Raw genomic sequence first — 11,932 nt, forward strand, 5'->3', positions numbered from 1 at the left:
GCGTTTCCTCTGCGGAGCAGAGATGTACTGAGTCTCGGTTATGTCAGTCTCCAATTAGTACCGTAAAAAATGTTTTTCCAGCCTGTGGGGTGGCAGTGTTCTGCTGCAACTGTCTAGCAGTGCTGCCCATCGCAGCGGTATTCATATAAGGAGTTTAGTGGCTGAACACAAAGGAGTCTGTGGTAAGGAATTTCAGAAATCCTAGGTATCACTGCTGTATTTGAAGGCTTTTTACAGAGGTTGCAACACTTCGCATATGCATAGTCTCAGATAATTCAATACCATGTTTCAAGAGAGGATGGTGAGATGTGTGTCATCTCATAAAACCACGTTTGTATGGCTGTCCCTAAAATATAAGAGTCTTCAAAGGGAATGTTTACATCCTTGCTAATTTGGCAGTATCATAAAATTCTGTGGCCTTATTGTTGTTTTTTAAACCCACTGCATAGCGAATCCTGTATTTTCCAGACACTATGGAGGAAGCAAAAGAAATGTCAGCATGTTGCTCAAATCACATGATTGAAGAAAAACTGGGTATTTGCATGAGCAATGGTACGTGGAGAACATGTTGGGATATTCTCTACCTAGTGTATCTTTTATTAAAAGTCAAGACAGTTCAGATCAGTAGACCTCCTGTACCTGCTTTATATATTGTCCTGTGTGTTTGTTTACTTGCATGGGCTGCTGTTGCCAGTCTCAGAAGCCTCCTCAAGAGCTTGTGGAGCACTGGTGCTAGAGCATGTGTAGCAGCAACATGATGCCATCAATCTCTCTTCTACATATCTAATCTTAGCTACTCTGTTTTCCTTTTTTGTCTGCTGTGGATTCAGTTAACATTTGGTGTATATATTAGCTAACAGGAAGATTAATCTTTCTCACTGGCTCCTGTTACTGTTCTGTGGTAGTCTGAACTGGAAAAGATCTCACTGATAAGACAACTGCATTGTCATATAGCTCTAGATTATATAGTCTCACTTTTCTTGATTGGAGGCTGCTGATACCTTTTCACACAGCCAGATCCCATGTTCCTGTTATGGATGCTTAGAAATTAGCATTGAGATCTTTCATTATATTTGGGCATCTATCAGAGTTATGATCATATTCACAGCTGTACCTTCAATTTCTTTGACCTAAACGAGGTTTTTATTATTCTTAATTATTTAAGCATCTAAAACTTTCTTTGCCATCTGACATCATCTTCACCAAACTGTCAAAGCATAATGCAATCATTTTTATTGAAAATCCCCACTCTGACAAAATTCTTGTTGTTATAGTTTCAGACTTTCCTCTTCTGAGTGATGAAAAGTTTGATTTTGACCTTTCACTCTCTCCAGCAAGGTAAGTGAAGGATCTGCAGGTAAATATACCTTTAAAATGGACACATATAAGGTGCTGGGCTGACTTATTTTTCTTCGTAGTGGAAATGAAGATGAAGTTTTTGTTGGACCTTTGGGACACAAAGAAAAATGTATTGCTGTCAATATTGAAGCTGAACAAAGTGCTGAAAAAGAGAGTGTGCCTGCTTGTGATGATAAACTCATGTGGAGCCCACTTACAGGAGCGAAATTTGTGGAAATTTTCAAAGAAGCTCATTTATTAGCACTGCAAATAGAGACTGGAAGCAAGAATGAACAGATTAAAATAAGCCAATCAGAGGAACAGGAAAACAAGATTATAGAAAAATTTGTGGAGGACTCAAAATCAAAATTGAAAATACTGAGAAACCAAAATATAGAGAAGAGTCCTAGGGCTGTTAAAAGGGAGACATACTGCGTGTGGGATAGCCCAGCATGTCAGCTACCACCTTGTTTTCAGAAGGAATCAGATAAACTTTTGTTAGATGACAAAACACATGCTTTTCATACTCCTCCAAACAGAAGCCCTGTTAAAATTTGTGTATCTCCTAGAAAAATTGCCAGTTCACCTCTGACACAAGAACATAAAACTAAGGAAAGAAATATGAAGGCAACTGGCAAACTGCTAATGGCAAAACCTTCATTGACTCTTGGACAAAGCAGTTTGTTGACTATTGAAAAGGTAAAAACGGCTTCTGGGCAACCATGTTTTCTTTAAACATGGCCTTTGTATGTTTTAGGAACGTTTAAAGTGTGTACAAGCTTTTATTTTTAAAAGTGAACTTCAATCTTTTGATGTTTCTCTACCTCATAAGATCCTTAGGTGGGAACATTATTATATATAAAAAAAGAAAAGTCAGGGCAGGTACTATGGTATAGTAGCCAACTAGTTTGTTTATTATGACAAAGAGTATCTGCAGGCCAATTTCTTTTCCATTGCATGCTGGTTTTGTGAGTACAGTCATTGCTGGCTCCTATTTAAACACTGTTTTCTTGCTGGTAAAATTACGGCACTGTTCTTAATGGCTTAATGTGTAACAATGGCTTTGTTTACTGTTAACCCTTGCCAATGGGGGAGGGGGGAAAAGCCCCACAATTATTTTGATTGGACAGGAAAATCTTTTAGCTCTGGCTATGTCCACAACTTGTCTCAATCATGAAAAGCACTGATTAATGGTATTACATTTAGGATGTGGCTATGTGACCGACTGAAAATGTATTCTAGGATAGGAAGGAAAGAGTTCTGTTAGTGACCTTGTGTGCATAAATCCCAGTCTCTAGATAAAATATCCTCTAGATTTTATTGCTGTACACCCGATGGCTTAGGCTCCAGCCTCCTTAGGCTCCTTGGGAGCCATCACCTATAGAAAATAGGGGACCCTTTGTGGTATAAGTCTCTTCTTGATTTTGGGTGCTATAAGAGAAGGCACAGTCTTAATGCTTTAAGTAGCCAAGTTCTAACCCACTGTCTGAACAGACAGTTTGGGTGATGCAATCTACTACTGTAATGTCTTATCTTTTGGACAGCTAGAGTAAAGCAGAAGAATATGAATTAAATGGAGATCTCGTAGTTGTAAGGAACAGCTGTTACAGTATGTAGGTGAACGTGATTATATGAAATTGGTGCTGATGAATTTTCGTTGCAGAGCTGTCCTTAGGTTGATGCCCAATCTCTGGGTTCAAGCGTGTTCTAGTACTTGGCAAATACACTCACTAGACTAACTTTAAGCTATATTAGTCTAAAGACTAATGACTGGACTGGGCTCAAAGGCTTCTTTTTTGACTGTTGTCTTGGTTTCTTAACAAAATCCATTTGTGTAAAAACCTTTATAGTAGTTTCTAGAAACACTAGAAGCTTTCAGAATGTTGTATTGAAATTTGCAGCTCAAACCAGGAAAACCTACTAGTATTTCTACGAAAAGAGACTTGAACAGCTTGGGATCATCTGAAGATCTAATTTCTGATAAATCTAGTGCTGCTTCAGATGTTTTCGAGTCTTTGTTCAGCGGCAGTTCCTCAGCGCAAGACAAAAAAGCCCTTCCTGCACCAAGTAAGGTAACAGCAAGCATTCTTAATATGGAAACAATTTTTGTCATGTTCTAAAAAATAAAAAAACTGAATATAGCTTACTTTCTACTCTAAAGCTATATTGTTGTGTATAATGATTTAAGGGAAAGTAGTCTCACTTCTGTAATTGCTGTTCTTGAATGTGTTTATAACACAAGTTTAAGTTTATTACACAACACACTTAAAAGCAACTATAAATGTGTTGGATTAACAAGCATTACCTTTGTTTTTAAAGCACTAGCTGCAGGTAAGTGATCAGCAATTTTGTATAAGAAACAAAGTTTTCATGTGTCATATCCATAACCACACCATATGAAAAGTTGCTGTAACTTGTATGAAGGTAGAATACATACAGCTGTCAGCAGTTATTTTGAAGCTTTAGAACACCTACTTGCATGCTGCATGTCACTTCACTGAATCACAGCATGTCTGATATTGGAAGGGACCTCTTAAGGTCATCTGGTCTAACCCCCTGCTCAGGCAGGGCCACCTAGAGTCAGTTGCCCAAGACTGTGTCCACACAGATGGCTTTTGAATATCTCCAAGGATGGAGACTCAACAACCTCTCCTGGCAACCTGTGCCAGTGCTCAGTGACACTTACAGTAAAAAAGTGTTTCCTGATGTTCAGAGTAGAACTTCCTGTGCATCAGTCTGTGCCCACTGCCTCTGGTCCTGTCACTTGGTGCCACTGGAAGCTGTCTTTTCAGATATTTGTATATATTGATGAGATCCACCTTGAGCCGCCTTTTCTCTAGGGTGAACAGTCGCAGCTCTCTAAACCTTTCCTCAGACAGGAGATGCTCCAGTCCCTTAGTCATCTTGGTGGCCCTTTGCTGGACTCATTCCAGTAGCTCCAAATTGCTCTCATACTGGGGAGCCTGGAACTGGACACAGATCTTCAGGTCTGGCCTCCCCAGTGGTGAGCAGAGGGGAAGGATCACCTCCCTCCATCTGCTGGCAACACTTCTCATGCAGCCTGGGATACTGTTGGCATTCTTTGCCACAAGGGCACATTGCTGGCTCGTGTTAACGATGTCTACCAGCACTCTCAAGGGCCTTTTCTGCAAAAGCTGCTTTCCAGCTGGTTGGTGCCTGGGGTTAGTCCTTTTATTCTTTAATCCCTTTAAGCCCATTCTCAAGTTTGTGTCAGCAATAAGAGTAACAGTCCACCTCCTAGATGTGATGTTCCAGTTCTGTATAATAACCCAGATATCATGAACTGTTTCTAAGAAAGTTAAGTTTTTAAACTGTAATCTGAGGAAGGAGCTTCTCTAAAATTTACAAATAAAAAGCTGTAATACCAGGAAAATGGATGGCAAAATAATGTGTTAAATAGTTTTTTTGCTTTTGAATAAACTATATTCTCTGATTAAGCCTGACTTAAAGAAGATAACACATCTGAAACCTCCTGGTGTTGGCAGTGGTCTCACAAGAAAGACTACTTCATCTTCTTCGTCATCAGTTTCCAGCATGAACTCAAGTCTGAATTCAAGTTTACCCATTTCTCCCATAGGAAAAAATGGTAATCACCCTTACTGCAGATTTGTGCCACAAATCAATTTTGAAGTAGTATGTCTTGTAATGTGGGTTTGGATATGTTTTAATGGTGTCCAGTACACAGAAGCAGTAAGAAATGTTTTGAATGGAGAATAAAATTTTGTGGGCTAGCCCAATAAATCCCTGTGGACTAAAGATAAATCTTAAACTTCTATAATTTGTAAAAACTAGATTCATATAAGCCTGATGCCTACATGCAAGGGTCTGACACAACTAGAAAGTAAGCAATGCCTCAGGAAACGTTTTTTTGTACATGATCTTCTCCATTTTAGCCAAGTACATGAGCTTCTGAATGCTGTAGGCTTGTCAAACTTGAATTAAAAAAAAAAGCCAACACCAAAACAACTGAAATACAGAAGGAAGGTGGAAGGCCTAGTTCCAAGTTCTGAGTTTCTGTAAGCCTAATAAAAGGATGAGCTTTACTCAAGCAGATTGAAAAAAACATCTGGGGAGATAACTGAATGCAACCAAGAAGTTTATACTATAAAGAGGACATCAATTTGACCCTTTCAGTAGGCACCAAAGGATCAGGAAAATAGTCTCCTAAAAATACTGACAGATGTAAGCACCACAGTTCTTGTAGATCTATCAAGATACCAAGTTACTGCAAATTTTTATTTTGTACTTTTGTTTCTGAATGGATAATAATATATCAGTAAAAGTTAAAGCTTAATAAGAATTATTTTAAACAATAGAAGTGTCCAGTCAAGATTCATCCTATTAATGAAAGTAACCTACAGACTAAAAGTAGGAACAGTACAGAAAACTGAGAAAAGCACTTAGGGGTAGTTCAGCCCATGGTGTTAATCAGTGTAACTTGAACTACTACCTTCTTGAATGCCTGCTTAAGGAACAGAGCCAGCTACACTGGGAGAAAATATTGAAAATGTAATTTAAATCTGCAAGCTGTTTTCGCATTCCTTGAAGAATATTCTTTGACTTGATTGCAGTATTTCAGGAACTTGTTGAGGAGACTTTGTAATGGACAAAATTGCTGGAGAATTCAGGGAGTAAGTTTTCAGTGGTTGTATGTGTTCTCCTTAAACTTGAGTTGTTTGAACATAAATTTAAATGCTGTAAATTGCTGGTTTTCTTTCCTCTGTGAGTGTAATTATTCTGCTTAGTCAAAAACTTAGCAATCAGCAATGATTCAGAAGTATAACTTAACTTTCTATTTCAGGAAAATCAAGCATGTCTTCAAAAGCTAGTGTGAATGGCTCTAAGCTTTCATCAAGCAGGCTGGCCCTTGTCAGACCTACCAGAGTGTCATCTCTGCAGGCTGCCAATACTGAGAAATCCAGGAAGCAAGAAAGATCAGCTAGTACTCCCAAAATATCTAGTACTGTAAGCTTGGCTAAATCTTCAGTTTTTGCAACATCATCTGAGGCTGTAGGCAGTGGAATTCAGAGGCTGAGCTCTGTTCCCAGTCTGCAGAAGCTATGTCAGCAGAATAAAGATGGAAGTGCAACAAAAGGAAGCCTGTGTCCAAAGCCCAAGGCTAGAGTTTTTTCTGTTCCTACAAGTCAGACTAAGGTTCCAGTAAAGACTGGAGGTAAGCACATAATTTGCATGACCTGTCTTCTAGCTTGGCTATTAAAAGCAAATGTTAGCTTGAATGCTTATCATTTATTTCATTACATTTCTGTCCACCTCTTGGAAGCAATTAGTATTTTAACTGAAAGGTATCTGTTATTAAAAAAAAAATTAATGTGAATAGCAATTAACAGCACTTTTCTCTTTAGATACACCACCAAACAAATCAGCACCAAATGCAACACCATCTCTTGGATTAACATTTTGTGGCACACTTGGGAGGTAGGTCTTAACTGAAAATTGCAGGTACTGAGGTATACGTCTTAAAATGCAACACGGTTAGGTGATGCAACAATATTTAGAAGTTCTACCTTCATTGTCTAGTCCCTTGAGACCCTCCCAATTAGCTGTGTTAAAGCCTGTTTGAACTGATTTAAAAAAACCAAAACCAAACCCCAAACAAACAAAAACCCAAACTGAACCAAATAAACCACTCCCCACCGCCCCCCGCCTTCAGAAGAGAAGGGGTTTCTTTGCAGTGCGAAGTAGACTAGAGTCATTCATAAAAATTCTTTTGAAGTGAAGCCCTTACTATGCTGTGATTATCAACTTTATGATGATTACCATTCCATTACCAAAGAGAAACTGATTTCTGTTTGGTAGAATAGTTTGAATAAAACTGTTTCTAGAAGCTTTTGGCTAATGCATGTTCCTTTTTTAGTGCCATGGCAATCAGCACTCCTGTGAAAGCCTCAGAAGATGGGATCTTTCAAAATTCTTATTTTCCTGAGAGGTCTGTCTCCATGACTCCTGCCAGTCTGAAACGGTCTGGCTTACCTACACCTGTTCGTCGTATCTCAGGATTTCCAGCAGTGACTCCTAAAACTGCACCAAGAATGGCATTTTCTCGCCCAGGTTCCAGCTTTTCTACCAAAAAGACTCTAACAGCTGGGTAAGACCGAAACTTCCACATATGAAATGAGTATTGTAGGCAAGCTCTCTCTAAATTACTTTTAATGATGCCTTTTAGGTTTCAAGGACCTCTGCTAAATGTTAGAATAAAGCATTTGAGCCTAATGAAGACTTAGAACTTGTGACTAGTAAAATACTATAAGCTTTACTGAGATGAGTCAATATCTAACATTAAAGAATTATAATCTCTAACAGGAGGTTATTCGTGAGCTAGCAGACAACTTGAGACTTGTATCTGATGCTCTGACTGAAAACAGACGTGGTGTTGGCATTATTTTGCTATTGCCTTCTGATAAAGGGAAGTAGCTGGTTAAAATACATATTAGTCTTCACTTTGTTTTATGCCACTGCCAACGCTTCTGTAAAATTACACTTTGTTAAAGCATCAGTCAAAAAGCCAAGGATTTAGTTGACTGAACTTTAGTTTCTGAGCAGGTTTACCTATATTTCATTTGAAGTAATTGCAGAATGGGTGAATCCTACACTGTTAATTATGTCTGTGAAAATAATGTTGTCGTCTTCATATTATCAGTCCAACATCTTCTCACAAGTGCCGTATATGTGTATGTAGGCTTGCTTCATGGTTGGTGATGAATAGTATTAAAGCAGGAATGAATCATGGCTAGAAAACTCTTCCTATATGTCATGCTACTTAGGCTAAATGTCCAAAATAGTCTTTTCTCTCAAGGAAACAATTACTCTCTCTGCAGTGACTTTATCATACTAATCAGATTACAACCCCTGGTCTTCCAGCTGGTGTCAGTACTTCTCAGCAGGGACTGAAGTGGGTTGCTCAGTGATATGCAATATCAGTACTTGTTTGCTAGTTGTTTATTCAAAGTCTAAAAAACCAAAATCCTGTGTGTGAAGTTTAGGCTACATGTATATGTCAACTGAAGATTAAAACTTCATCATCCTGAAGTCATTAGCTCTTTTTTGGCATGAGTAGGTTATAAATTTATCGCAACATCACTATCTTGTATTTTGCAGGTAACTAGCATACTTTTAAATGAAAATATGGGAAGCCTTCCGGTCATTAAAACTTGGGGTAAAAAAGGAGCAAATGAGGTTAGGACATTGGCTTGTCTGCCTTTAGTTCATGCTGATTAAAGGACTCCATTATTGCCAATGTTCTTTCTCCGTAGTTCTAAACAGACAAAAGAGAGTGAGACACAGATATCTTCTTCAGAAGATGATATATCTCCACCACCTGTGCTACCTCTTGCACTTAACTTCTCGCCAGAAAAAACTGCTCCAGAAATAGTGGAAAACAAATTAAAAGAGGCTGAAGTACAAAATCAGCTGGCTGAACAGAAACAAACTGAGGTAAGAAGTGACAATACATTTTTCCACAGAACTACGAAGTAAGCTGCTTGAAAAAAATTATTTCAAGATGAAGGCAAGTAAGAAAACCACTTCAGTACACGAGGTTAAAATGGATTAACTGGAAGCATGTGCACCCTCTAGTGCCTATTTTTAGCACTGAGTAGCTGTTTGGTGTTTCCGCTAACTGTATTCCCATCTCAAAGCTGAATGGTCAAATACTTTCAGATTTCACATTAAATTTCCAATTCTGGGTAAGTGTTGTGAAATCCTGTGCATTTGTTTAGAAAAGCAGTGTCAAAGAGCAGTTCCTATTGCAGCCATAAAGCTCTTTTGGGGAAGAAAAAAAAGAAAAAAAGCACAATAGAAAAAATGCACTGCTGTAGCTAAATTCAATCACCTAACAACAGTGCAAATCTGCATACAATGAGAAAGTATTAAATCCCAAAACCAAGGTATCAGTAAACTTAGTTAAGCGTCACGTACTTAGTCCAGTGAACACTTTTCCCCGCTCAGAAGACTCTGCTGGGTTCATATTGAAAGCTGGCACTCCATGGGCATTAAGGAAAAAGGACTGAACTGGTAGTTCTGAAATATTAACCTGTCAAAGTGGCTATTGATTTACAAATACTCAGGTGCAGAATATCTGTAGATGAATTATTTGGTGTTATTCCATCAGTATTTTCCTTGTTAGCTTACTTGATGACACTTAGTATCTGTTATAGAATTGTTTAGCACATGTAGAGAGTACTTAAACAGGACAAAAGCATAACTACAGTTTGGAGCTTACAGAATAGTTTATATGGCTAAATAACATTGCACAATAATTGTAGTAGAGTCATTTAAATATTAAGAGAGTTATTACTCATCTGTTTTAAATTTGGCTTAACTCTGCTTTTAAGTGAAAAATTGTTTTATGCCCTGAGAAGCAATTTTGCTTTGTCTCACTGCATTTTCCCTATTTGTGATGCTAGCCATTGGCAGAGCAAGAGCTGAGGTTTTTACACTGTGTGTGAACAATCCTGCATGAAAAATACCTAACCTGTAAATTAAGCCTGTGCTGTGATTATTACAGCTGTATAAGCTAAATTGACTACTTAAATGTTTATGAAGGAAACATGGAGAACAGAGTGTGGGGGAGGAACCTGAACTATCTTTCTTTTTTTAAGGGCTTACTGGTAGATATTGGAGTAGATAAATCTTTCCCACACGCTTTGGAATGTGAAAGTAGACCTCTGATTGACCTTTCCAATACTCCTGAAGTGAATAAGATTACGCCTCTAAAGCCTATATTCTCAGGGCAGGTAAAGGTAAGTTATATTCAATTCTTCTGGCGCAAACATGAGAGCAGGAAAATGTCAACTGGCTGCATATACTTGTCTGCAGAGCAGCTCCGCAATACTGTAAGAGTTCTTTAATATTGGCTCAATATGTTCAATATGATACTACATACTAAGGTGCTCTTAAGTAAAGAGAACATAATGTTTAAAATCAAACAGTGTGCTCTAAACTAGAGCTCTGAGCAATCTGCAAATAGGAAAAGGAGGAGGATGGAGAAAGAACTTAATGCTTAAAGTGGTTGTTAAAGAACGAAACTGAAGCAGAAGGTGAATGCTGGCCTTCAGTACAGTAGGCATGCTCACTCTTGTTTTTCTTCTTCTTGCAAAGCTTCAGTTCTTGGCAGCAGCAGCTTGTTTTCAGTAAAAAAGCAAGGCTGTCTCTTGTTTAACTTCTTTCCTAATTCCCTCCTTAGTTGAAAGATGTGCATTGGTATCTACTCTAAATTTGACAAGTGTTTCTGGGCAAGTGGTTTTTGTACACTAGTGGCTTGAAGGTAAATGCCTTTAGATATTTTCAGGTGTATGGTGGTAACTATGAGGATGTGGCCTTTGACAACATTAGGTGTAGCTTGGATCAATTTAGTATCAGATCCTTCAAAGTATCTCAAAAGAGGATCACAGAAGTCTGACATCTGGGGGCATGTTCAGAGGAGTTCAGAAGTGCTCTGCCCTGCCTGGATGACAGTGTCACTTGAATATGCATAGCAGCAAAACTTAGAAAAAGCTTTTTAGGTTTTAAGGTGAGTATGGGCAGTAACCACCTTGTGAAAAGCTTGTGCTTGTTGAAGAATGAGCTACATGTTTAAAAACCTGAACCTAAAAGCTTGAGTGTGATGCTTGTACCTGTCTTCTGGATACTAACAGGAATCCTAAAGAAAAAAAAAGTACTTGAAGACTGTGTTAATAGAGGTTATTATTGCTAGTAGTTATGTACAACAGCTGACTACAATAGCTAAATTTTATTGTTTTTCTTTCAGCTAATTGATTTGAGTTCGCCTCTTATCACTCTGAGTCCTGATGTAAACAAAGAAAACCTGGATTCCCCGCTACTCAAGTTCTGAACTTCAGTTGAAATGAAGAATTCTTGGCATCTGTGATCTTCAAAGTGTTTAGGTGTTAGTCTTCACTTGCACAGTTTTGTTTTTTGAAGGCGGCTATAGATTACCCAATGAACTGCATTAGCACAATAGAATTCTAAAAGTCTTGATATAGTCAAACCAAGTCTGATGAATGGTTCTTTTCATAGATATGCTGTAATGGATGTATTTAAACTGTGTTGCAAAAGGCAAAAAGGGTTATTCTCTGTATTGGAAGCCTGTCTCATTTTATTTCCCACCAATTGTCCTTTGATTCCTTATCCCGTATGTGCAACAAAGATTTAATTTAAAATAAATGAGTTTACCAAACTGTTGTACAAAATAGCAATCTTTTATTACAGGCTTTGGTTAGACTAGTTAAGTGTTTCACTAACAAATGTTAAGATGTAGGTAAAGCTAGTGGACTTCAGGGTGGTTTTTCATACAGAAGTGTAGCAAGTTTGGAAATAAGCATTTTACTGTTGAATGCTAGTGGAATACACTAACAGCAACAGCTGAATTTGTGTGATTCAAAGGAGAAAGCAACAGCTTGTTACTGCCAGATGGTTTAGTCTTGACATTTGAAGGTTAGACTTGAACTTTCTTACTCAAAGAATAGAAAAATGCTTTTTTACCTGAATTTGCCACACACTCCATACATGAAGATTTTAAAATACAGGGAGGTGAATGGAACTGAAAATGCACACA

At 38.1% G+C, this 11,932-nt stretch overlaps 1 protein-coding gene across 1 annotated transcript; it reads left to right on the plus strand.

Moving 5' to 3' along the window:
- Positions 1-473: 473 nt before the first annotated feature.
- Positions 474-11,209, plus strand: GTSE1 (G2 and S-phase expressed 1; the record flags this gene model as incomplete). Its single annotated transcript, XM_082011911.1, has 11 exons — positions 474-552; positions 1,275-1,338; positions 1,419-2,037; positions 3,240-3,410; positions 4,798-4,945; positions 6,161-6,532; positions 6,723-6,795; positions 7,235-7,465; positions 8,631-8,811; positions 9,978-10,118; positions 11,126-11,209. 11 exons carry the CDS (start codon positions 474-476, stop codon positions 11,207-11,209), a joined length of 2,163 nt encoding a protein of 720 aa, XP_081868037.1.
- Positions 11,210-11,932: the final 723 nt, after the last annotated feature.

Source organism: Phaethon aethereus (assembly GCF_964289735.1).
Source record: "Phaethon aethereus genome assembly, chromosome: 1".
Lineage (NCBI taxonomy): Eukaryota > Metazoa > Chordata > Aves > Phaethontiformes > Phaethontidae > Phaethon > Phaethon aethereus.